The sequence below is a fragment of the Carcharhinus amblyrhynchos genome, chromosome 12 (genome assembly GCF_965287045.1).
Source record: "Carcharhinus amblyrhynchos chromosome 12, sCarAmb.v2.hapA, whole genome shotgun sequence".
Lineage (NCBI taxonomy): Eukaryota > Metazoa > Chordata > Chondrichthyes > Carcharhiniformes > Carcharhinidae > Carcharhinus > Carcharhinus amblyrhynchos.
This window is the reverse complement of record NC_137335.1, coordinates 30928258-30955984: the sequence shown is the minus strand read 5'-3', so window position 1 is coordinate 30955984 and position 27727 is coordinate 30928258. Positions and strand designations below refer to the sequence as shown.

General features: G+C 42.6%; 1 protein-coding gene across 1 annotated transcript in view; it reads left to right on the top strand.

Moving 5' to 3' along the window:
* Positions 1–11896, top strand: part of tcp1 (t-complex 1) — a 51876-nt gene extending 39980 nt beyond the window's left edge. The window contains exons 10-12 of the mRNA XM_080200316.1: positions 5012–5204; positions 6782–6945; positions 11332–11896. Coding sequence (XP_080056442.1) covers positions 5012–5204; positions 6782–6945; positions 11332–11548 — 574 coding nt within the window. The 3' untranslated portion in view covers positions 11549–11896. The remainder of the gene's footprint in view (positions 1–5011; positions 5205–6781; positions 6946–11331) is intronic.
* Positions 11897–27727: the final 15831 nt, after the last annotated feature.

Below are 27727 nucleotides of genomic sequence, written 5' to 3'. Positions count from 1 at the left end.
TGGTTCCATGCATAGATTTCCCCCCCTCTATCCTTGAGTGAACAAATCCTTTCCTTGGCCACTCTCTTGCTTTATACATACACATAAAATGCCTAGGGATTTACCTTTACTTGCTGCCAAGGACTTTTCATGACCCCTTTTAGCCCTCTAACTCCTTCCTTAAATTCCTTCCTACATTCTTTATATTCTTCAAGGCCTTCATCTGTCTTAAGCCTTTTTAGACCTTACGAGTGTTTCATTTTTCTTTTTGACAAGGCTCATGATATCTCACGTTATCGAGGGTTCCCACTACTTGTCACACTTGCCCTTCAATCTCACGGGTACATGCCGGTCCTGAATTCCAGTCAACTGACATTTAAAAGACTCTCACATATCGGATGTTGATTTACCCTCAAATAGCCTTCCCCAATCTACATTCTCTAGCTCCTGCCTAATGTTGTTGTAGTTAGTCTTCCCCCAATTTAACATCTTTGCCCAAGGACCACTCTTGTCCTTATCCACAAGCACCTTAAAACTTTTAAAAAGTGTTTAGACAGTTACATAGATAAGATAGTATGGGCCAAACGCAGGCAATTGGGAGTAGCTTACTGATTTTTAAAAGGGTGGCATGGACAAGTTGGGCCAAACAGCCTGTTTCCATGTTGTAAACCACTGACTTTAACCATAGAATTCCTACAGTGCAGAAAGAGATCATATTGTTAATAGTGTTAGATTTATAGTCAAGTTGAACAAGTTGCTTTGATTATGATTTGTGCATGTGTGATTGCCCACATTACCTGAAGGTTTGTTTTAATGCTGAAATTCCCATTAATTTGCTGCTACGCTTGTACATAAGAACATAAGAAATAGGAGCAGGAGTAGGCCATCTAGCCCTTCGAGCCTGCCCCGCCATTCAATAAGATCATGGCTGATCTGTCGTGGCTCAGTTCCACTTTCCCGCCCTCTCCCCATAACCCTTAATCCCCTCTCTTATCAAGAACCCATCAACCCGCTTCTTAAAAATATTTAGCGAGGCAGCCTCCACCACTTCAACGGGCAGAGAATTCCAGAGATTCACCACCCTTTGAGTGAAGAAGTTCCTCCTCAACTCCGTTCTAAACCGCCTCCCCTTTACCTTGAGGCTGTGCCCCCTAGTCCTACTGTCTTTTTTGAGCGGGAAGAGTCTCTCCACCTCTATCCTATCCATCCCATTCATCATCTTATACGTCTCAATGAGATCTCTCCTCATTCTTCTAAACTCTAACGAGTACAAGCCTAGTTTATTCAGCCTCTCCTCATAGCTCAATCCCCTCAACTCCGGTATCATCCTAGTAAACCTCCTCTGCACTCCCTCCAGGGCCAAAATATCCTTGCGCAGATGCAGCGCCCAAAACTGCACACAGTACTCCAGCTGCGGCCTCACCAATGCCCTATACAGCTGCAGCAAGACCTCCCTACTTTTATATTCAATCCCCCTCGCTATGAAGGCCAGCATCCCATTCGCCTTCCTGACCACCTGCTGCACCTGCAAGCTGGGTTTTTGCGACTCATGCACAAGGACCCCGAGGTCCCTCTGCACCGTCGCCTGCTGCAGTTTTTCGCCACGTAAGTAATAGTCCTTCCTACCATTCTTCCTACCAAAGTGGACCACCTCACACTTGCCAACATTAAATTCCATTTGCCATTTCCTGGCCCATTCGCCCAGCCTATCTAGATCCTTCTGCAGACTCTCCACACCCTCCGCACAATTTGCCTTTCCCCCAATCTTGGTGTCATCAGCAAATTTCAACACCCTGCACTCGGTTCCCTCCTCCAGATCATCTATATAAATGGTAAATAGCTGAGGCCCCAGCACCGACCCCTGGGGCACCCCACTAGTCACCAACCGCCAATCCGAATAGCACCCATTGACCCCCACTCTCTGCCTCCTATTTGACAACCAATCCTCTATCCACGCTAACACCCTACCCCCAACTCCATGAGCCGTTATATGCGTGGGATAGAGAATAGTCAGTCATGCAGAACTGAAAAATGTGTTTGATAGTGAGAGCATGGACTATACAGAAATCTTTGACTTGTATCCATCGTACAATCGGTTGATGCAGAGTAGCAGTGATGTGCCACTTGAATTAATCTTATGCTTAAATAGGGCAGCACTGCCTTTCAGTGCCAGGGACCTGGGTTCAATTCCAGCCTTGGGTGACTGTGTGGAGTTTGCACATTCTCCCTGTGTCTGCATGGGTTTCCTCCAGGTGCTCCAGTTTCCTCCCACAGTCCAAAGATGTGGTTACGGTTGATTGGCCATGATAGATTGACCCTACTGTCAGGAGAATTAATGGGGTACATATGAGATGTTATGGGAAAAGGGCATGGGTGGAATTGTTGTTGGTGCCGTCTTGATGGGCTGAATGGCGGCCTTCTGCACTCTAGGGATTCTGTGGATTCTATGATCTTGATTTTGCCACTGTATTGCCACTTAACTGGAGCAGTGCAGATCAGATTTGTTACAACAACCTGATGAATGCTAGTTTTGTTCTTGATTTACTTCATAGGATTTGTACAGCACAGAAAGAGGCCATTCAGCACACCATGTCCATGTCAGCTTTCTGCAAGAGCAATGAAGCTAGTCCCAATTGCCTGCCTTTTCTTGTAGACCTATTCTCTTTTTAGTTAATTATCCCTTTGGAAAACCATGATTGAATTTGTCTCCACTATACTCTCAGGCTGTGCATTCCAGAGCCTTCTGCATAAATTGTTTTTTCATCATGTTGCCTTTAGTATTTTGTGTCCTCTAGCCCTTTCTCCTCCTGTCAATGAGAACAGTTTCTGCCTATCTGCTCTGTCCAGATCCCTCATAACGCTAAACACTGCCGTCAAATCTCTCAAGCTTATCTAGCAAGAACTTCCTCTATCCGCTTATCTAGGATCTATTTTGTAAGTCTTTGTCGCATCCTCTCTAATATCTTCAGATCCTTTGTAAAATGTGGTGCCCAGAATTCAACACTATTCCACTCCACTCAAGTACAGACTAGTGTTTTATAGGGGTTAGCTGTAAAGTCCTAGGTCCCATGACCCTTATTAACTGCTTTCACAACCTCTGCCACCTTCATCAATTTATGCACATTTAACCACCAGTCTCTCTGATCCTTTAGAACTAATCCTTTAGTTTATATTGCCACTTCTCATGTTTTCTCCCAAAATGTATTGCTTAAACTTATTTGGAGCACTTTTTGTTGACCAATGACTAAGTCTTTCAGAATGAGGTTGGAAGAAAGAGATTTGGTCACAACATAATCAAACTTTCTCCACTGTTTCTATTCCCCACTGCTCTCATTGCACATCCCATACTGGAGCCAGCTCATATTCTGATATTATCCATCTATGCCATCTTGGGTCTATCTTGTGCAAGTTTTCCAATGCCTTGCATTGCTTCCTTTTTGGATCATGTGTCCAAAATGTATGAGCTTTGTATCTTTTCCTCAAGCAACTTTGTCTTAACCACAAAGTGTCGGAAGTCTGTTTACACCACAAGCTCTTGTCATCAGACCGGGGCACTTGAAATGCTGTAGCGTAAAACTCTACAGGCCAAGTGCTGGAAAATGGGATTCGAATAGAAAGGTATTTGGCTGGTGTGGATTTGATGGGCCAAAGAGCCTCTTTCGGTGCTGTAAAATTCTGACTTCAGTGGTCACTTTTTTAAATTTAATGGGTCTGTGTTTTGGACATCAAGTTTGTAATTAGACCATCTGACCTTGATCGCTGTCAGTTATTTATGAGCAAGCATGCCCTGTGAAACTGGGAAGGTTACAGCACCATGTTTTTTTTCGCCCAACTTCTCAGTTGTCATTTTTGGGACATTATTGTCACCTTGATGCATCAGAAATCCAAGTTCCTGCTGATCGTTGATCCTTGCTGGAAATTGCACCTGAATTAATGTTGAGCAAGCTGAAATCAAGATTAATTGCAATGTCCTACAGCAAAGTCTAGTATGTAGATGTTAAAAAATGACCATTTGAGCAGTTGACATTGAGGGTGCTGTTATTAAGGAAGTGCGCTCTGATACATGCGTCCAACAGAAGGAAGGAATTCATTTTTGTTTGTCATATTTCTTGCACAAGCGTAAAAGTCAAATGTCTTGGATTTTTTTGCTGCTTCAGTGAGGCATGGAGGTGCAGGTGAATGAAGCATCCCCTTTCAGCATTCTATAATCTAATTGCAGAATAAAGCTTCCTTATTCCTGGAGCTTCATCAGTTTGATTTTTTTTACTCTACGTATCTTTGTGGCCTTTTTGAAGCTGGTAACTGATCATTTCTTCACCATTGTCTGTGCTAAAATTGGACTCATTGGGATCTGGATTGAGGTTGTGAAAACTCATTTCACAAACTTGCCTTGCAGCTGCAAAGTGAAAACATTAGGACGGGTTTTAAATGTGTTTCCTCATTTTGCTATTCAACTGGCAAAGTCTGCTTGAACAAAATTAAAAAATTCTTGAGCTGTGATATTAAGTAACTTAAGATTTTTTTAAAAATCCTTTTCCAAACATGTGCTGTATCCTACTCAACTATCACTGACCTACATTTGCTTCCAATTTTACAATTGTTTTCCTGTGTTCAAATCCTTGCATGGTCTTGCTTTTCCCCATATCTGAAATGCCATCCTGCTTTAACCATTCCAAATATGATGCCTTGTGCACTCCAGTTTCTATCATTGGCACCTGTCTTCAACTGCACGTTAGTTCTCTTCAAGTCCCTATCCGTCTTTCTCCTTCGTTCTTTAACCAAGCTTTTGCTCACCTTTTGTAATTCAGTGTCAACTTTCCTGTGAATTATCTTTCGACATTTAAATTGCATACAAATGCAAATCAATTTATTATTGTAAAGCTAAATTTTCAAATGTAAGCAGTATAGGAAATTACAACTTCTACCTGTCATTGAGCTTGATTGTTGCAGGGTTAAAATGAGTTAAAGTGCATGTTTGTACAGCTATATGTATACTACTATTTTGATATGGCATTTTCACTTTTTTTTTAAGCACAAAGGCTCGCACTTCTGCTTCCATCATCCTGCGTGGAGCAAATGATTTCATGTGTGACGAGATGGAGCGTTCTCTTCATGATGCACTCAGTGTGGTGAAGAGAGTTCTGGAATCCAAGTCGATCGTACCAGGTGGTGGTGCTGTTGAAGCTGCACTCTCCATCTACTTGGAGAACTACGCAACTAGTTTGGTATGAGTACAGATAGGAAATATACAGTAAATGGCAGAACCCTTAAGAGTTTTGATAGGCAAAGGACCTGGGTGTACAGATACAGAGGTCACAAAATGGCAATGCAGGTGGAGAAGATAGTCAAGAAGGCATATGCTTGCCTTCATCAGCCGGGGTATTGAGTTTAAAAATTGGCAAGTCATGTTGCAACTTTATGGAACCTTAGTTAGGCCGCACTTGGAATATATTGTTCTATTCTGGTTGCCACACTAGCAGAAGGATGTCGAGGCTTTGGAGAGGATACAGAAAATATTTACCAGGATGTTGCCTGGTATGGAGAGCATTAGCTATGAGGAGAGGTTGGAGAAACTTAGTTTGTTCACACTAGGGAGTCCTGTTGGAAGTCTCTAAGATTGAGAGGCATGGACAGAGTGAGTAGTCAGAAGCTTTTTCCTAGGGTGAAAGAGTCAATTACTAGGGGGGCATAGGCTTAAGGTGCAAGGAGCAAGGTTGAAAGAAGACATACAAGGCAGATTTTTTACAGAGTAGTGGGTGCCTGAAACTCGTTGCTGGGGGTATAGTGGAAGCGGATACGGTAGTACTTTTAAGGGGCGTTTTGACAAATACATGAATAGTGGGCTTTAGTTAAGTCGAACAGCATGGTCAGTGCAGGCTTGGAGGGCTGAAGGGCCTATTCCTGTGCTGTAACTTTGTTCTCTGCATCTATTTGGATATTTCTGCTGGGGGGGCAAGGTATGAAATTCCTTCCTGATCATTTAAATTGCTTATTTAAGCTGTGTTTTGATTGTATCCTTGGTGCAAATTGAAGCCCTAGAACTGTAACCTTTTTTTGACCAAATGTTAACATCCATGGTAGTTTGAACTCCGTGAGGGTGTTGACGTTTCCTGTATTAGCTTTGAAAATACAACCTTTAATTGTCCTAGCAAAAGACAATGACTACCAAATATGTTGTAGGAAGAAATTAATCATTGCTCAATGTGGTGGGAATCAAAAGAATGATATGGAAGGGGAAGCTGCAGTATGGGTATTCTCATTTTATCCCGGAAAGCACTTCCTCGGGATACTGGGTTAAAAGAATCCACTTTGCCTTTCTTATAGAGACTTATAAGATAATGAAGGGGATGGATAGGGTAGAGGTAGAGAGATTCTTCCCGCTTAGAAAGGATAGCAGGACTAGAGATCACAGCCTCAAGATAAGGGGGGACAGTTTAGATCGGAGATGAGGAGGAACTTCTTCACTCAGTGGTGAATCTCTGGAATTTGCTGCCTGTTGAAGTGGTGGAGGCTACCTCGCTAAATATATTTAAGTCACAGGTAGATAGGTTTTTGATAGACAAGGGAATTAAGGGTTATGGGGAGAAAGTGGAAGTGATCCACTTCAGGTCAGTCATGATCTTATTGAATGGTGGGGCAGGCTCGAAGGGCTAGATGGCCTACTCCTGCTCCTATTTCTTATGTTTGCCTTGTGCAATTAATTAGGTCATAACTGATTTATTGTGTCTATTTAGTTGTAATATTGGAAGGAAGTTTTTGTGAAGAGTGCTTAAATGTAGTGAATTTTTTATTTGCTTTTTAGGGATCACGTGAGCAGCTTGCAATTGCTGAATTTGCTCGAGCCTTGTTGGTTATTCCAAAGACTCTGGCAGTAAATGCAGCTCAGGATTCTACAGACCTAGTTGCTAAGCTCCGTGCATTCCACAATGAAGCCCAGGTAAATCCTGAACGCAAGAATCTCAAATGGTAAGTACATTTATTTGTTACAGACTATTATCCACAGTTTCAGCACGGAGGAAAATCATCTATTCATCCATAAAGTGACAGTTCAGTGTCACTTTTTCTTAAAATCCTCAGTTGGGTTTTGGTGATACAGACTCCGTAAGTGCATACGGTTTTAGTTTAGGCAGGCATCGTGACCGGTGCAGGCTTGGCAGGCCAAAGGGCTTGTTCCTGTGCCATAGATGGGGAATATCTGTCCTTGTGTGGTGTATTCACAGTGGTGGGGAAATAATGTTTTGCTTCAAAGAATTTAAGAAACTAATGGTGAATCACCAAATGTAAAATTTTCAGAATGTTAATAGAAATGTTGGAGTAGATACAAGTATGTGGGGGGGAAGGGAGGGAAGAGTACTGTCTTGGAATATTTAAAGTCTAATTTTCAGGATATTGAGTCTGCTGCCGCTATTCAATCATGGCTGATTTTTTTTTTATCATCCCCATTCTGCCTTTTCCCCATAACTCCTGATCCCCTTATTAATTAAGAACCTATCTATCTCTGTCTTAAAGACACCAAATGAGAGTGAGATCTGGATGGTTCTGGCTTTGGGAAATATGTGAAAGAGTGCAGAAAAGAGTGATCCCAGGGATGATGAGCTTCAGCTTGAGGGATATTCAAAATCATGAGATCTGGATCCAATGAGATAGGAAAAAACTATTCATATTGGTGAAAGAAATTGAGAAGGAAAGGTAATTTGCAAAAGAGACAATGGTGGCATGAAGACAAATTTTTTCATTCAGCAAATGGTTAGGGCAGCACAGTGGTTAGCATTGCTGCCTCACCACACCAGGAGCCCGGATTTGATTGTAGCCTTGGCTGGAGCGAGATATGAACGGCAAGGCTGGCAGAAGTAGGGAACCCTTGATGACTTGGGATATTGAGACCCTGGTCAGGAAGAAGAAGGAGGCACTTGACATGCATAGGCAGCTGGGATCAAACAAATCCCTTGGAAAAATATAGCGGCTGTAGGAGTAAAGAGAGAAATCAGGAGGACAGAGAGAGGGCACAAGGTGGTTTTTGCAGATAAGGCAAAGGAGAATCCAGAGAGCTTCTACAAATACATAAAGGGCAAAAGAGTAGCAAGGGAGGTAGTAGGGCCTCTTAAGGATCAACAAGGTCACCTATGTGCAGATCCACAAGAGATTGATGGAATCCTAAATGAATATTTCTCAACTGTATTTACTGTTGAGAAAAGCATGGATGTTAGGGAACTTGGGGAAATAAATGTTGATGTCTTGAGGAGTGTGCACATTACTGAGAAGGTGGTAGTGGAAGTCTTAACGCATATCAAGGTAGATAAATCCCTAGGATCTCATGAAGTGTACCCAGGACGTTGTGGGAGGTTAGGGAGGAATTTGCAGGTCCCTTAGCAGAGATATTTGAATCATCGATAATTACAGGTGAGGTGCTTGAAGATTCGAGGGTGACAAATGTTGTGCCTTTGCTTAAAAGGGGCTGCAGGGAAATGCCTCACATTGGAAGGTATTTTGAGAGACAGGATCCGTAGGCATTTAGAGATGCAAGGACAGTCTAGGGACAGTCAGCATGGCTGAGTTTTTTTGAACGGGTAACCAAGAAGGTAAATGAGGGCAGTGCAGTTGATGTTGTCTACATGGACGTTAGCAAGGCCTTTGACAAGGTACTGTATCGTAGGTTGTTGCATAAGATTAAATCTCATGGGATCCAGGGTGAGGTAGCTAAATGGATACAAAATTGGCTTGGTGACAAGACACAGGGTGGTTGTAGAGGGTTGTTTTTCAAACTGGAAGCCTGTGATCAGCCTCAGGTATTGATGCTGGGTCCACTATTATTTGTCATTTCTATTAATGATTTGGATGAGAGTATAGGAGGCATAGTTAGTAAGTTTGCAGATGACACCAAGATTGGTGGCATAGTGGACAGTGAAGAAAGTTATCTCCGATTGCAACGGGATCTTGATCAATTGGGTCAGTGGGCTGACGAATGACAGATGGAGTTTAATTTAGACAAATGCGAGGTAATGCATTTTGGTAGATTGAACCAGGGCACAACTTACTCAGTTAATGGTAGGGCACTGGGGAGAGTTACAGAACAAAGATCTAGGGGTACATAGCTCCTTGAAAGTGGAGTCAAGGTGGACAGAGCGGTGAAGAAAGCATTCAGCATGCTTGGTTTCATTGGTCAGAACATTGAATACAGGAGTTAGGATGTCTTGTTGAAGTTGTATAAGACATTGGTAAGGCCACTGTTTGCCAAGTAAAGTTATAGAATTATAATAGAAAGGATATTATTAAACTGGAAAGAGTGCAGAAAGGATGTACTTAGGATGCAACCAGGACTTGATGGTTTGAGTTATAAGGAGAGGCTGGATAGACTAGGACTTTTTTTCTCTGGAGTGTAGAAGGCTGAGGGGTGATCTTAGAGGTCTATACAATAATGAGGGGTATAGATCAGCTAGATAATCAATATCTTTTCCCAAAGGTATGGGAGACTAAAACTAGAGGGCATAGGTTTAAGGGGAGAGATATAAAAATGCCCAGAGGGGCAATTTTTTTCACAGAAGTGAGTGTCTGGAACAAGTTGCCAGAGGTGGGGTGTCCCTGGTAATGTAAATGGGTATAGTATGATAATAATGTTTTTTCTCTTTTCACAGGTTTTAAGTCGGTCCACCTCGTGTCCAACGAGGGGCATACACGTGATGGGTCGTACTGGGGCTGCTCTTGGTTGTTCGAGATTGGCCTAGTGCTTCATGTCGTTAGTGTGTGCCTAAACTGGACAAGATACTGGGCAAGACGACAGCTCAGTGACTATCGCTGATTGCTGTGCAGACACATGGATTTGGGCCGGTGTCTGTGGGAGTTTGCGCATTCTCCCCGTGCTTGCGTGGGTTTTCTCCGGGTGCTCCGGTTTCCTCCCACGCCCCAAAGATGTGCTGTTAGGCTGATTGGCAGGAATAAATTGTCCCTAAATCAGTTTCCCTCAATCTGGATGGCCATAAAACATTAGGTAGGGGTCATGAGTAGAGAGGGGGACTGGTGGTGTTGAGATGGCGGCGTGGGCTTGGGCTGAAGGGCCTGTTTCCTGGGCTGTTTTTGTTCTTTGTATAGAGGGATGTGGGACAAATGTGAGCAATTGGGATTAGCTTCGGGATTTTAAAAAAAAAAAGGGACATGATGAACAAGGATATGGGCCAAATGTGGGCAATTGGGAATAGCTTGGGGCTTTAAAAAAAGGTGGCATGGACAAGTTGGGCTGAAGGGCCCGTTTCCATGCTGTTAACCTCGATGACTCTATTTAGACCGGTTAGAGACTTGGGTGGAGAAATGGCAGATGGAGTTTAAGCTGGACAAGCCTGAGATAATGCATTTTGGAAGGTCCAATGCGTGTAGGAATTACACAGTAAATGGCAGAACCCTTAGTAGTATTGACAAGCAGAAAGATGTCCACTGATCACTGAAACTGGCAACGTGGGTGGATAAGATAGTTAAGAAGGCATACAACATGCTTGCCTTCATCGGTTGAGGCATTGAGTATAAAAATTGGCAGGTTGTGCTGCAGCTGTACAGCTATTAGGCCTAATTTAGAATATTGTGTACAATTCTGGTTGCCACACTACCAAAAGGATGTAGATGCTTTGGAGAAGATACAGAAGAGGACCAGGATGTTGCCTGGTCTGGAGGATATTAGCTGTGAGGAGAGGTTGGATAAACTTGGAATAATGGATGTTGAGAGGTGACCTGATAGAGGTTTACAACATAGAGTAGCATGGACAGAATGGATAGTCAGATGTTCTTTCCCAGAGTAGAAATGTCAAGTGCTAAGGACATAGGTTTAGGGTGCATGAGGAAAAGTTTAGAGGCGAGGCAAATTTTTTTTACACACAGGGTGGTGAATGTCTGGAATGCAGTGCCAGGGGGTGGGAGCAAGTGAAATAGCAACATTTAAGGGGCAACTAGATGAATGCATGAATAGGATGAGAATGGAAGGATATAGACTCCGTAAGTGCATATGGTTTTAGTTTCGGCAGACATGATTGCTGCAGGTTTGGAGGGCCGAAGGGCCTGTTCCTGTGCTGTACTTTTGTTCTTTGCATGACTAAGGGGAGAAATTGCAAATGGTACGAGGTAGTTGCTGCTCACACGTGGCCTCCTGTGCTTTAATGGCTCTGTGATTTTGTTGCAGATTTGCTTTGCTATTTGCCTCTTTGGAGGCTGAAGGAATATCCACAGAAGTGTGATTTTAGTTTTTTAATTTTACATAGCCAGCCTCCAAGAAAAGTTAATAGGCTGCTTGTTTACCTTGGTACTCTGATTATCTTGACTAGTGTCTCATTTGAACTAAGCAAAAGAAATGTAATTTTTTTTCTTGCACAGGATTGGTCTTGATTTAATAAATGGAAAACCAAGGGACAACAAGCAAGCTGGTGTATTTGAGCCAACAATGGTCAAAACAAAGAGTCTGAAATTTTCAACAGAAGCTGCAATTACAATCCTTCGCATTGATGATCTAATCAAACTTTATCCTGAAGATAAACAAGATAAAGGAAAGAGTTACCATGATGCAGTTCAAAGTGGAGAGCTTGATGGTTGAAGAGTAAATTTTAGAAGTTATAGCTAGAGTCACTGTTTCAGATTGTAATTTGTATTTTGTTACAGATTGCAAAATACAAAGTAAAATCTCACACTTTCTGCTTTCATTTTGTTTTAGTGGCAGTAGTGAATATTTAAGTGTTTCTGGTATCTGCAGATTGCACTCCGTTTAATAAAAATTAGATCTTTGCAAAAACCCAACCCAATTCTTTTATAATTCCTTATGAGTTGTGGAAGAGCATCACTTTTTTTGGGGAGGTGTTAGAAACTACCATAGTATATGCTACCTTGTGTTTTTTTTCTTGCACAGGATTGACATTGATATCTTAAATAAAATCTGTCAAACTGGGTTTCTCTTTTTATTCATGCTTTCTCTGGTTCTAACAGTACAATTTTTGATTGCCTTCTGTATCACTGGAACATTTTGACATAGAATCATCATCCTACATTGCAGAAGGAGGCCATTCAGCCCATTGAATCTGCACTGACCACAATCCTTGTTATCCCCATGCATTTAGCTAGCCCCCTAACACTAAGGGCAATTTGGCATGGCCACCTAACCTGCGCATCTTTTGACATATTTCATAAATGGTAATGCAGACCTAATAGCACTTTGATCTCCTCTTGCTTTTGATTCATTTTGGCTGGTCTGAGTCCCCATCCCCAGCCACTGAAATGAGTTAAAACCAAAGTGGGAATTGGATCAGATAAGCTGTTCTGAACGCGCTGAACAAATTGCTGTCCACAATCTCTTGGGTTGAGACAGCTGAAAATATTTAGAAAAAGACAATAGTAATGTTATATGTACATTACATTGCTAAGAGCTATGCATCAGAAATTAGGCTAGCATATTTAGGGCTAATTCACATGATCCTGAACTTCACAACTGCTATCAACATGTGATTCTCCTTTTAAGAACAAGAGTTTGATCCAGGTGTAATTGGAAATAAGGAAATAGCAGATTTTCTAAATGGCTACTTTGTGTTGAACTTCGTAGCAGAGGATGGGGATGAAGCATGTTGTAGGTAAAGATACCTCTGAGACTAATTGTGAGTCAAAGTACAGCAGTTTATTCAAAAGCTTTTGGGAGATACACCTGTCACCCAACAGCGGTTCCCCAGGTATCTCTCTGAACACAAGTTAAGAGCACATAATTATACCACCCCCCAACCAGTCATAGACACATCTTCTCATTCTCAGCAGGTTCCCAGGCTGTGGGTTGTCCTCCAGCATGGGAACATGGCTGCCTCGGCATTTCTTCATGGTTATCGCAAGGCTACAATTGACTTGTGATTAGCCCTTAGCTAACGTACAGGCCCAGAAGTTAAACTTAAACTTAACAGGCCGGTATAACAATCTATGCTCATAAGTTGTATGACATAAGTATATGTATAATATGTTAGTACATGACACATAAGCAGTATATAATGAATATATATATAAAATATATTTAGGATATGCAGGCTTCACTATATTAGGCCAAAGGCCATGAAATTAAAGACACAAGCTGGGTCAACTACATTTCTAAGCAGGCTTATCATAAAACTTGTGTACAATAGCAAGAGCACCTGCTATCTCCCTGTCTGGGTCACCTGAAACTTGTGTACAACAGCAAGGACAGCTACAGACTGAGCACACGAAAACAAAGTTACATTTATCTGAAATATATGAAAACAAGCTGCATCTATGCTAATGGATATTTTTCTTATTCTCCCGAGTGTTCAAAGTTCATTAACTCATTCCCTACTGCAAGTATCAGGCACTTATGGTAAACTAAATCATGGAGAAAAGCTGAGATTAGTACAAGTGTGGGAAATTAACAAGAAAACTGCCAAAATATCTCCATTATTTAAGAAGGTTAGGAGAGACAAAACAAGAGATGGTGGACAGGTTAAGATGAGTTGTGGGATTTAAATCTATCGGGAGTGAGGCAGGGTATGGTATAGAGCCGCTGAACATTTGGACAAATGAGTTATCAAAGTCAGAATTTGTAATGGACAAGTCCTAGCCCTGAATTTTCTGAGAAGGTGTGGGGCGATGAGGAATTGACATGATCCCGTATACAAAAAAGTTCAATTAAAAATGAACCCTCTTGGAATTATAGTATTCTATTGGCTTGGATAGGAAACCTGTTGGTAAGTAGATGGGAGGAGTAACAAGTATGGTCAAATTGGCAGGATACATGTAGCTGTAAACTCATTCCCCCCCCCCCCCCCACAGCCAACTGCACTGATAATGCAGTGGTTTTACTCAAATAATTTGAAGGGATGGTGAGAAAGTGGTGAATATTTTCTGAATAACGAGAAGCTAGGAACTGGATGAATTGAATCTGGAGATTCAGAAATCCGAGCTAGGGGGTACAAAAACAAACAATGGCAAAGTACCTTTAAGAAGTCTGACAACTATGTCAGGTGAAGGGAGAGATCTTGAAAGCTTGTGAGTTTACTATCAAATAAATCGGTTGGACTTAAACCTGGTGGTGTCAGATTTATTAGTGTTTACCTTAGTCCAACACCGGAATCTCCAATACCTTTAAAGCAGAAATTGGGTCAATAGTGCTGTAATGAAACCCCATCTGGGATATTGAACTTGACGTTGCATCTCAGCCAGGTGCCATCCCCATCATTATTGAAACAAGATCTTTAAAAACAAGGATAACAAAAAAGAACCAGTATTCAAGAATTGATCCGGTATTAAAATGATGAATTGCTACCTTTACAAGTAAAATAGAGATTCTGACATTTGGTTTTAAAATGTCAGGTTTAAAAGGGCACAGCCTCAAGATAAGGGGAGGGGGCAGTTTAGAACAGAGCTGAGGAGGACCTTCTTCATTCAAAGGGTGGTGAATCTCTGGAAGTCTCTGCTACCTCGCTAAATATATTTAAGACGTGGGTAGATAGGTTTTTGGTAGGCAAGGGGATTAAGGGTTATGGGGAGAAAGCAGGAAAGTGGAACTGAGCCACTTCAGGTCAGCCATGATCTTATTGAATGGCGGGGCAGGCTCGAGGGGCTAGATGGCCTACTCCTCCTCCTATTCCTTATGTTCTTAAATATAATTGATGGCATCCTTAACAGTCATGAGTTTACAAAAGCTATTATTGTGTCAGGAAATGCTTTACAAAATTTTACTTGATAGTCCCATGTTATACACCACTACAAATAGCCTCAAGGTGAAACATCCTGAAGCCTTGTTTATCGTAGCTGGGGACTTCGATCAAACCAAGCTCAAGAGTGTAGTACCAAGTTACCTCCAACACGTCTCCTGTTCCACCAGAGGCTCAAACATCCTAGACACTGCTACACAAATATCAAACATGCCTACCACTCTATCGCCCTGGCAAATCAGACCACAAAGCTGTGCTGCTCCCAGCTTACAAACAAAAACTGAAGCAATAGAATCCATCAAAGTCATCTTGGTCTGAGGAATCGGATGCTCTCCTATGAGGCTGCTTGGAGTCAGTGAACTGATCAGTATTTAAAAACTGACCAGGCTAAATGAGTACGCTGCTTCATTAGTAAGTGTATAGAAGACTGTGCCAAAGAAGCAAATCTGTGTGTTCCGAAACTATGGATGAATAGGAATAATGATGTGGAAATGTCGGCATTGGACTGGGGTGAATACAGTAAGAAGTCTGACAACACCAGGTTAAAGGCCAACCAATTTATTTGATAGTAAACTCACAAGCTTTTGGGGTTTGCCCCTTCATCAGATGAATGGAGAGTTCTGGCCTCAGACAGAGCATATAAAGCACAGACAGTTTACAGATTACTGATTAGAATGTGAGTCTTTACAACTAACCAGCTATTCAAGTCTTAAAGATGCAGACAATTTGAGTGGAAAGAGCATTAGTCATAGGTTAAAGAGTTGTGTATTGTCTCCAGACAGTACAGTAAGTGAGGTTTTGCAAACCCAGGCAAGTCACGGGGGTTACAGATAGTGCGACATGAACCCAAGATCCCGGTTGAGACCGTCCTCGTGTGCAGAACTTGGCTATCAGTCTCTGCTCAGCGACTCTGCGCTGTCGTGTGTCGTGAAGGCCACCTTGGAGAATGCTTACCCGAAGCTCAGAGGCTGAATGCCCATGACCACTGAAGTGTTCACCATCAGGAAGGGAGCAGTCTTGCCTGGTGATTGTTGAGCGATATTCATTCATCCATTGTCATAGTGTCTGCATGGTCTCCCCAGTGTACCATGCTTCAGGACATCCTTTCCTGCAGCATATTAGATAGATAATGTTGGCCGAGTTGCAAGAGTATGTGCCATACACCTGGTGGATGGTGTTCTCACGTGTGATGATGTCATCCATGTCGATAATCCGGCATGTCTTGCGGAGGTTGCTGTGGCAGGGTTGTGTGGTATTGTGGTCACTGTTCTCCTGAAGGCTGGGTAGTTTGCGAACAATGGTCTGTTTGAGGTTGTGCAGTTGCTTGAAGGCAAGAAGTGGGTGTGTGGGGATGGCCCTGGCGAGATGTTCGTCTTCATCAATGATATGTTGAAGACTCTGGAGAAGATGTTGTAGCTTCTCCGCTCCGGGGAAGTACTGGACAATGAAGGGTACTCTGTCCACCATGTCCTATGCTTGTCTTCTGAGGAGGTCAGTGGGGTTTTTCACTGTGGCACGTCAGAACTGTCGCTTGATGAATCGAGCGCCATATCCTGTTCTTATGAGGGCATCTTTCAGTATCTGGAAGTGTCTGTCACAATCTTCCTCATCTGAGTAGATCCTGTGTATATGGAGGGCTTGTCCATAGGGGATGGCTTCTTTTAACGTGTTTAAGGTGGAAGCTGGAGAAGTGGAGCATCGTGAGGTTGTGGGCTTGCGGTACAGTGAGGTGCTGAGGTGACCATCCTTGACATTGTGGTCCAGCGTAAAGTGGATGAGTTGTTAAATTGCATCTGGAAACTGACAGTTGTCAGCGTTGAGTACTGAGGCAGCTGCAGCAATGCCATCGTTGTGGGGGATGTTGGTGTAGAGCGCCGAGACATCCATTGTGACAAGGAGTGTCCCTGGTTCACAACGGTTCGTCACAAGGCTGTGTTCTCAGATCCCTACTATACTTATACACTGATGATTGTTTGAGCAAATTCCCTTCCAATTCGATTTTCAAGTTTGCTGACGACACCACTGTAGTGGGTCAGATGTCAAACAATGATGACACAAAGTACAGGAATGAGATAGAGAATCTGGTGAACTGGTGCAGCAACAATAATCTCTTCCTGAATGTCAACAAAATGAAGGAGGCTGTCATCAACTTCAGGAAGTGTAAAGGAAAAAATGTTTTAGTCTACATCAGTGGGGATGAAGTGGAAAGAGTCAAGAGCTTCAAGTTTCAGGTGTCCAGATCATCAACAGCCTGTCCTAGTTCCCCCCATGTGGACACTATAGTTAAGAAAGCTCACCAACACCTCTATGTCCTCAGAAGACTAAGGAAATCTGGCACGCCAACTATGATTCTCATCAACTATGATTCTCACCAACTTTTACAAATGCACTATAGAAAGCATTCTTTCTAGTTGTATCAAGCTTGATATGGTTCCTGCTCTGCCCAAGACTCCAAGGAACTACAAAAGATCATAAATGTAGCCCAGTCATCACGCAAACCAACCTCCCAGCCATTGACTCTGTGTTTACTTGCTGCTGCCTTGGCAAAGCAACCAGCATAATTAAAAACCACACGCACCCTGGACATTCTCTTTTCCACCTTCTTCCGTCGGGAAAAAGATACAAAAGTCTGAGGTCACATACCAACTGACTCAAGAACAGCTTCTTCCCTGCTGCTGTTTGACTTTTAAATGGACTTACCTTGCATTAAGTTGATCTTTCTCTACACCCTAGCTGTGACTGTAATATTACACTCTGCACTGTCTAATTTTCTTCTCTTTGAATGGTATTTTTGTCTGTATAGCACGCAAGAAACAATAACAGAAAATAATGGAAACTCTCAACAAGTCCATGCCATTGGTGGGGAGAGAATAGAGCCACCATTTTGAATCTAGATGACCCTTGGTCAGAGTCCCACACTGGCAGTGACCTGAGGCCAGAAGATGAACCCAGATCCCTGGCACCGTGAGATAGCAATATGAACCATTGTGTCACTGTGCCATCCAGTTTTGTCCAGTTTAAAGTCGCCCACAATTATAAGCTAAAAGTATTTCTTGCTAAATGCTAACATTCTGACTAATGGTATAATTACTGTTAGGAGACCTATAATTTACTTCCACCGATATTTTCTGACCCTTTTTGCACTGAAGTCATTGGAAATTAGCATTGATGTAATGCTGGATTCATTAATTATACAGTTGAGGTTTTCCAGCATATTCCATCGCGGGATGAACTGGATGACACACATCTTGCCATTTTTTCTGGCCGCCATATTTAAAAGGGGCTGGGGCATCAACTTATTTGGCACAATGTCAGCATCTCAAGATCTCCATATTGAGAGTCTAGATATTATAAACACCACAGTGCATGTGATTTTTCATACAGAGTCCAACACCATCCAGCTTCCCCCATGACCCATATCCTTCTCCACCCCATAACAATTGGCCCTCCTAGCGTGAACTTTGACATACTGACAACAACTCTAACACTCTCCCCCAACATGCCTTGTCCCATGCAGGTGAATTTCTATAACACTTACCTTCCTAGAGCCCATCCCTGTTACAATTAACATTCCCCCACCCCTCATCCTGCTCACCCCCAGAATATGATTTATTTCCATTGTCCACTCAAATAATGCTGAGCATCACTTCCCCTATACCATCCACCATCTCCCCAACCTCTCATCCTCCACCTCATCACTCCTCTCCTTGCCATCTAATTCGCCCCAGTAAATATCATTGCCGTGAAAGGTACCTCATGCAACCACTTCCAGTGAGCAGATCAAACACCAGGAATCTCCTGCAGTGTAAAGATCCACATTCTGGAATCTCCTGCAGTGAGAAGATCCACATCCTGGAAATTCCTGCAGTGAGAAGATCCACATCCTGGAAATTCCTGCAGTGAGAAGATCCACATCCTGGAAATTCCTGCAGTGAGAAGATCCACATCCTGGAATCTCTTGAAGTGAGAAGATCTACATTCTGAAATCTCCTGAAGTGTGAAGATTGACATTGTGGAATCTCCAGCTGTGTGATGATCCATATCGTGGAAATTACTGCAGTGTAAAGATTCATGTGATAGATGCTCCCCACACCCACTGCTGAATGAGTCCTTGGTCGCTAGAGGCCTCCATCTTCTGATCTCCACAAGCTGCCCTGGGCCTTCTTCTAGGTGAGTCCACAGTACACTAGTCTCGATGGTGGCATGGATAAAAGACAAGGGGGACAATCCCAGCTGAGGCACCATCTTCACCCCATTAACAGGATGCAAAACATTTGACAGGAATATCAATCGCCCATGATGGATGGGCGGAGCATGTCATTTCATGCTGGTGGGAAAACAATTTTTCAGATTCCACCACATTGTCCCCCCCATCATTAAACCCACCACTGTCTGGATTGGAAAATTCCAACCTAAATTTATAAATCTCTGCCATGACTGTCGGTCTTCATAAGATTGTTAGGTTTTAAACTGCCTCCTTTAATTCAAGATAAAATGTAGTAGTATGGTATTGTGGGAAATTACCACTTCGGCGTCCGACTGGGGGTGCAACAATACAGTTTTATGTAACGAAGTTTCGTGGAGAAAAGACACTGGCACTCCGCAGTACTGGGCAGCTACCTTCTCTCAATGATACAATAGGAGTGTTCCATCTTTATACCTTTTACACAATAGATGGACCAGACATCATGAACACATTATTGTAATCAAATGGGTGAACGATCATTTAACACATCGTTATAGACAGATACAGACATGATCATTTCAATATTGCGTTGTTCCATGAATGGATACATTTCCTCTTTATCAATGACATAGTTTTGATCTATACATACAGTAATTGGTTTTCCTGCATTTATGTATTCCCGTTCCCATTTGTGGCTAATCTATCAGACCCCACTGTCCCAGGACTATCTTTATCTTTAAGGTGTTTGGCTTCCTGCAGTATTTGTTCCCTGTATGTTTAATTCAAATAACTGTCTGTCCTGTATGTTTAAATTTCAAGTAGCTGTCTGCATTAAAAATCAGTGCCTGCTTAATGTCTTTTAACCCTTCACGTGGCGGGCAGCTATTTTATGCCAGGTATCCATCTTTATGGTTTTTCCCCACCACAGTCCCCTCTTTTGGTCGGATTATCATTTTTAATAATCCCTAGACCAACAGCTGCATCTTCACATAAAGAGGTGGTTTTCCGTCTTTTTTTCTTCGCTTCTTCGGAGGTCTTCGGACGTCTTCATCATGGTTTCTCCTTCGATGGATACACTGGCTCCCGGCACACTTCTGGTTATCACAACCTGGCAGCAGACTTTTAGGCATCCGATAATCAGACAACAGACAATTACAATTGAAATGAGTATGACCAATCCATAAATAAGATTCCCAGGACCCCCCTACTAGCCATTCAAGCTAGTTACTTCCTTTCTTGGGTCCCTGTCTGAAGCTATCAAGTTGTTCTCTGATGTTATTGATGACTTATGTAATGTTATAAGACTCATCCATGACATGGGTTATGCATTTATTGCCTATGATTGTACACACTCTCCCTTGTGCTAACTGGTAGTTTACTGCATATCGTATTTGCTGTGCAAACACCGCACACCACCCCACCCCACCCCTCCCCAAGATAAGGCTCCAAGGAACCCGTATTCCAGTGAGGATCCCATTGTGCCCGGGGCTTCCCAGTTGGTACAGAATTCTTTGCTGATAGCTCAGTTACTATTCTCCTCTGTGTATGCCCCTTCTGAGGGCATGGAACAGTCAGTGGTCCTATTGTTCCTACGGCGAAACAGTTTGGGAGGTTTGTATTTCTGTTGTGTAAGTACCACTGAAGAGGAACACATATCCCTCCTAAGCCCAGTAACATTTAGTGTCTTGATTATGAGTTTGTTCATATTGCCAATTGTTCGGTTTACTTGATTCCCCTTTTGATTCCCCCACTTGGTAAGTGTCAAATGGGTACATCCATTTACATAAGAACATAAGAACATAAGAAATAGGAGCAGGAGTAGGCCATCTGGCCCTTCGCGCCTGCCCCGCCATTCAATAAGATCATGGCTGATCTGTCGTGGCTCAGTTCCACTTTCCCGCCCTCTCCCCATAACCCTTAATCCCCTCTCTTATCAAAAACCCATCAACCCGCGTCTTAAAAATATTTAGCGAGGCAGCCTCCACCACTTCAACGGGCAGAGAATTCCAGAGATTCACCACCCTTTGAGTGAAGAAGTTCCTCCTCAACTCCATTCTAAACCGCCCCCCCTTTATCTTGAGGCTGTGCCCCCTAGTCCTACTGTCTTTTTTGAGCGGGAAGAGTCTCTCCACCTCTATCCTATCCATCCCATTCATCATCTTAGATGTCTCAATGAGATCTGCCATCACTCTTCGAATGCTAGGAAGTATGGCATCTATCATTCCTGACAGAAAAAATGCTCACCACAGCATTCGACAAAGTTTAGATTCACATGATAATATTGAAGTAGAAGCTGCCATTTTTGCTGCTGCCCATTTTTCTGCACAATCTAAGTAAGTACAAGTTTCAGATTACATTTATCCTTGCCATAAAACAGAGAACAATTTGAAAGTCTGAAAAAAATTACATCACAGTTCTGACTTTGGATGAAAAGCAGGAACATTCATTCATACAGACATATGTTTAAATATAAGTACAGTCAACAAAACTGCTGTGAGTAGTTATTGTGCCCCTCGGGGGACTATAGATGATGTTGGTCAATTCCAGAATGTCTTACTGTGTTTTGTTTATGGTAAGAGTTTGGTGATCTGCAGGCACTGAGCAAGGTACCCTATCTGTTGTAAAATCAGAGAATTAATTGGTATGGGGTTGTGAACCAGGCTGAAGCATTGAGTAGGGTAACAAGTCCCAAGAGGATTGACGGAGGTAAACTTAATTTAGAATAAATTATCACTCTGTAATATGAGGGACCAATTGTGGAGAAATGTGAGTCAGACTAATGTTTGGAGTGCACATGCTTGAATCCCTGGAGAGTGGTAAATGAGGTTGAATTAATGAGTTTTAGGCACAAATTGCCACGCAAGAACTTGACATGGTGGCGAAAGAGAGACCTGACTCAAGCAATGGAAAACATACTCAAGCAATGGAAAACATACTTAGTAATCCTTGTTACAAAGTATCCAGGGAATATAGGGGAAAAAGTGGGGGGAGGGTGGCAACAGTAATGATAAGGAAGTTCTTGCAGCACTGAAGTTGGATGATGTGTTTGAGGTTTCTAAGACTGATCTTACTTGATTAGAATTAAGAACGTTAGAGGCATTGTACACCTCTGGGTATAGACTAGAAATACAAAATGGCAAATTTGCAGACATATTTCAGTTAAAGGCAAGAAATGTGGAGTGATAATAATGGGGTCTTCAATTGTCATAGCGTATTACAAAATAGCGTTGTAAATATTGTGCATGAGTCGCAAAAACCCAGCTTGCAGGTGCAGCAGGTGGTCAGGAAGGCGAATGGGATGCTGGCCTTCATAGCGAGGGGGGTTGAATATAAAAGTAGGGAGGTCTTGCTGCAGCTGTATAGGGCATTGGTGAGGCCGCAGCTGGAGTACTGTGTGCAGTTTTGGGCGCTGCACCTGCGCAAGGATATTTTGGCCTTGGAGGGAGTGCAGAGGAGGTTTACTAGGCTGATACCGGAGTTGAGGGGGTTGAGCTATGAGGAGAGGCTGAATAAACTAGGCTTGTACTCGTTAGAGTTTAGAAGAATGAGGGGAGATCTCATTGAGACGTATAAGATGATGAATGGGATGGATAGGATAGAGGTGGAGAGACTCTTCCCGCTCAAAAAAGACAGTAGGACTAGGGGGCACAGCCTCAAGATAAAGGGGAGGCGGTTTAGAACGGAGTTGAGGAGGAACTTCTTCACTCAAAGGGTGGTGAATCTCTGGAATTCTCTGCCCGTTGAAGTGGTGGAGGCTGCCTCGCTAAATATTTTTACGAAGCGGGTTGATGGGTTCTTGATAAGAGAGGGGATTAAGGGTTATGGGGAGAGGGCGGGAAAGTGGAACTGAGCCACAACAGATCAGCCATGATCTTATTGAATGGCGGGGCAGGCTCGAAGGGCTAGATGGCCTACTCCTGCTCCTATTTCTTATGTTCTTATGTTCTTATTCTTCTAAACTCTAACGAGTACAAGCCTAGTTTATTCAGCCTCTCCTCATAGCTCAACCCCCTCAACTGAGCTATGTGAATTCCATTGCACTGGCCACAAATGAGCTGTTTTCCCGCAGTTATATTAATCTGTCTCTTATTAACCTGGCAATGTTGACGGACACACTGTGTCTGCACGCAGGAACCATTCTTAGGGACCAAGGAATAGGCACATTCCCATCCTTGCTCCGTAAAACAAAGCGGATAGCTTGCAGTGTCTGAACAAGCTTTTCTTCCAACCTGTTGGAACCCCCTGCACACAGGATCTGTGGAGTTTACAAGTCCCACACATCTCCCCTGTATACGTCTTTTATATTTGCCAATATATCCCTTACAGGGTGCATCGGGTGTATCTCGTATATGTCATGAGGGGTCCATCCAGGAATGGCTACACATAGGGCTTCTACCGACTGTGGTAACGGATAACATACAGTTCGATTCCCGTGTAAATGTATGTGAGCCTTATAAAATAGATTATCCTCCAATCCAGTCAAATTTACAGTCACGACAACGCAATGTAGTACAGTTACATACACAATTACATACATATTCACAACGATCAAATATCATTATAATTTATATAATATCCAAAAGTTATACTGTCTATTGACCCGCACACACCAGTTGTTCTTGCTTGCAGTCTTTGCCCTTGTTGAAGAAAGCAGTTCTGTTAGTTCATGCGTTCATTCATTCATGCATTTCTTCGTATAATTTCAGCTGGGCCCAATGTTTCCATATACCATTCCCCCTTATGTCTATACAGGCACAGGTGTTTCCACTAATCATAACTTCACATGGCCCATTCCATTTTGGTGCAAACCCTGGTTTGTCAGGTAATGTTTTTACAACAACTTCCTGCTGCTGGGATGTCAGAACATAGAACATAGAACATTACAGCGCAGAACAGGCATTTCAAGGGAGCATTTCAAGCTCTCTCTCTGTGTCCCTTTGTTCCTGATTACTTCTTACCAATTTGCGCATCCCTTTGAATTGGGTGCTTAGTTCCAAAACATATCTCCTGATTTTATCTTTTAATGGACCTACATCGGTCCCACCTGTTATGATGCTTTTTGGTAATTGCATTGCCCGTCCTGTCATTAGTTCATCAGGAGTTAATCCGGTTGTAGGTTTGTGGTAACTCTGATTAGACCAGAATATGAAGCCTCTTCTCTCTGCCCATTCCTCCTCTATCAAAGTACAAAGCCAGGACAGTAAAACTTGAAAGGTTACAGATTCAGACATAAATAGCAGGTCGCATAAAATACAGAACACTGAAGTAAAACTTAATTATAAGATCTTGCTGTTCGCGTAATAATTTAAAGAAATATTCTCGAGTTCTGTACGATTCTTGATTAAACTCCCAGTATTTAAGTTTGAAGTGGATCACTTTTACCAGCGTCAAGGAGAGAGACAGCATGTATTCAGTACTCAGAAGCATCCCCCTCCATAGGAAGCTTAGTGTGAATCAAATAACACATTGCACTGGTCTTTTGGCTGCAGCTGGACATTCATTATATATAATTTTATCAAAAGACATCACTTTCCCTATTAAAGTCACATGCCACACAGCTCTAATCTTTGTATGATGTACTCTTACATTATATATAATTTGATCATTTGTTTGCATGCAAGCACCACATTACAGTACTTCACAAAATGCCACTACCCTACCTACAAAGAAGGGCACTCAAATGCTAAGCATCAACATATAGCAGTGTTGTGCAAGCTATTTCAAACTATGGCAAAGAATGGTTAAATGCTTGGAATAAATAGCCCTTTCATGGAGGAAAACACAAGTTACGTTTTTAGCAATACACAATATATAGTATATAAATCTATTATATAAAATTGGTTAAGGCTTTTCAGGATTTGACTTTATTCTCTAGTCTATATGGCAGCACTATACAGTAATCAAGCGGCAGTTACATCACATACCACTTTACACATCATAACAGTGATATCCAAACCCCTTTAATTTAAGTTGTTTCTATTCTTAAACTGAGTTCCAGATTAAAACCCCTGTGTTTTAGAAAAATAACAGGCGCCGAATCAAAATCAAAGTAGGTACAATACATACTGGTTAATTGATTAGAAACGTTTTGGTTTGATTTTTTTTAACTGGCTAGACTTTAAGCTTTGCAGTGTTTTTATATTTGCAAACCTTGAACAATAGATGGTACATGAAATTCCAATGGAACTATATAATTTAACCAGTTACAGAATACTAAACTATCAGATGTTTGTAAATCACTATATTCTGTGGACCTTAATACTGTATTTCGCTGACTTGGTATACTTTAAGCTGACTTGGTATACTTTAAGCTGACTCATAGAACATAGAACATAGAACATTACAGCGCAGAACAGGCCCTTCGGCCCACGATGTTGCGCCGACCAGTTACAAAAACAATGACCCACTAGCCTATACCAATCCCTTTTCGTCCATAAACCTATCCATAGATCTCTTAAACGCCCCCAAACTAGGCGCATTTACAACTGCAGCAGGCAGGGCATTCCAATCCCTCACCACCCGCTGGGTAAAGAACCTACCCCTGACATCCGTCCTGTAGCTACCCCCCCCTTAATTTAAAGCCATGCCCCCTCGTGCTAGCTTTCTCCATCCGAGGAAAAAGGCTATCACTATCCAGCCTATCTAAACCTCTAATCATCTTACATGTTTCAATAAGATCCCCTCTTAGCCGCCTTCTTTCCAACGAAAACAACCCTAAATCCCTCAGTCTCTCCTCATAGGACCTCCCCTCCATACCAGGCAACATCCTAGTAAACCTCCTCTGCACCCTCTCCAAAGCCTCCACATCCTTCTTGTAATGTGGGGACCAGAACTGCACACAGTATTCCAAGTGCGGCCGCACCAGAGTAGTGTACAGTTGCAACATGACGCTGCGACTCCTAAATTCAATCCCCCTACCAATAAACGCCAAGACACCGTACGCCTTCTTAACAACTTTATCTACTTGATTCCCAACTTTCAGGGATCTATGTACACATACACCTAGATCCCTCTGTTCATCCACACTATTCAAAGTCCTCCCGTTAGCCCTATACTCGACACATCTGTTGCTCCTACCAAAGTGAATTACCTCACACTTCTCTGCATTAAATTCCACCTGCCACCTCTCGGCCCAGCTCTGCAACCTATCTAAGTCTCCTTGCAGACTATGACACCCTTCCTCACAATCTACCACACCTCCGACTTTGGTGTCATCAGCAAATTTACTAATCCACCCAACTATACCCTCATCCAGATCATTAATAAAGATTACAAACAACAGTGGCCCCAAAACAGATCCCTGAGGCACACCACTCGTAACCGAACTCCATGATGAATATTTACCATCAACCACCACCCTCTTTCTCCTATCTGATAGCCAATTCCTGATCCAACTTCCTAGATTACCCACAATCCCATACATCTGCATTTTCTGCAGAAGCCTACCATGGTGAACCTTATCGAACGCCTTACTAAAATCCATATATACCATGTCAACTGCCTTGCCCCCATCCACCTCTTTGGTCACCTTCTCAAAAAACTCAATAAGGTTAGTAAGGCACGACCTACCCGCTACAAAACCATGCTGACTATTTCTAATCAATTTATTACACTCCAAATAACTATAAATCCTATCCCTAATAATTTTTTCTAAAACCTTGCCCACAACAGAAGTAAGACTCACCGGTCTATAATTCCCGGCAAAGTCTCTGTTCCCCTTCTTAAACAATGGGACAACATTCGCTATCCTCCAATCCTCCGGGACTACACCAGAGACCAATGACGACCTGAAGATCAGAGCCAGAGGCTCTGCAATCACCTCTCTAGCCTCCCAGAGAATCCTAGGGTAGATCCCATCCAGACCAGGGGACTTATCTATTTTCAGCCCCTCAAGAATATCCAGCACATCCCCCTTATCAACCGTAATACTGTCTATTTTACACCCCTGCAACCCAGTGTCCTCCTCAGCTATATTCATGTCCCCCTGCGTGAACACCGAAGAGAAATATTGGTTCAATGCTTCTCCAATCTCCTCCGGTTCCACACACAACTTCTCTCTGCTGTCTGTAACTGGCCCTAATCTTGCCCTGACCAACCTTCTGTTCCTGACATACCTATAGAACGCCTTAGGATTCTCCTTAATCCTATCAGCCAAAGTCTTCTCATGTCCTCTTTTAGCCCTTCTTAACTCACTCTTCAACTCCCTCCTAGCCAATCTAAAGCTTTCTAGTGCACTACCTGAGCCCTCAAATCTCATCCGAACATAAGCCTCCTTTTTCTTTTTAACCATCGACTCAACTCTTTTAGTGCACCATGGTTCCCTAGATCTACCAGTTCCTCCATGCCTGACAGGGACATACCTATCAAGGACTCGCAGTAGCTGCTCCTTGAAAAAACTCCACATTTCGGACGTTCCCAGTCCCTGTAATCTCCTAGTCCAATCTATGCTTCCTAATTCACTCCTAATAGCCTCATAATTACCCTTACCCCAGCTAAAACTACTGACCCGAGGTTCATGCCTATCTCTTCCCATCACTAAGGTGAACGTAACCGAATTGTGGTCACTATCACCAAAATGCACACCAACTTCCAAGTCTAGCACCTGGTCTGGCTCATTTCCCAGCACCAAATCCAATATAGCCTCACCTCTAGTTGGCCTATCTACATACTGAGTCAAAAAACCTTCCTGCACGCTTTGTACAAAAACTGACCCCTCTAACGAGCTAGAACTATAGCAATTCCAATCAATATTCGTAAAGTTAAAGTCCCCCATAACAATTACCCTATTACTTTCACTCCTAACCAGGATTGTCTCCGCAATCCTTTCCTCAACCTCTCTAGAACTTTTAGGAGGTCTATAAAAGACTCCCAACAGGGTGACCTCTCCTCT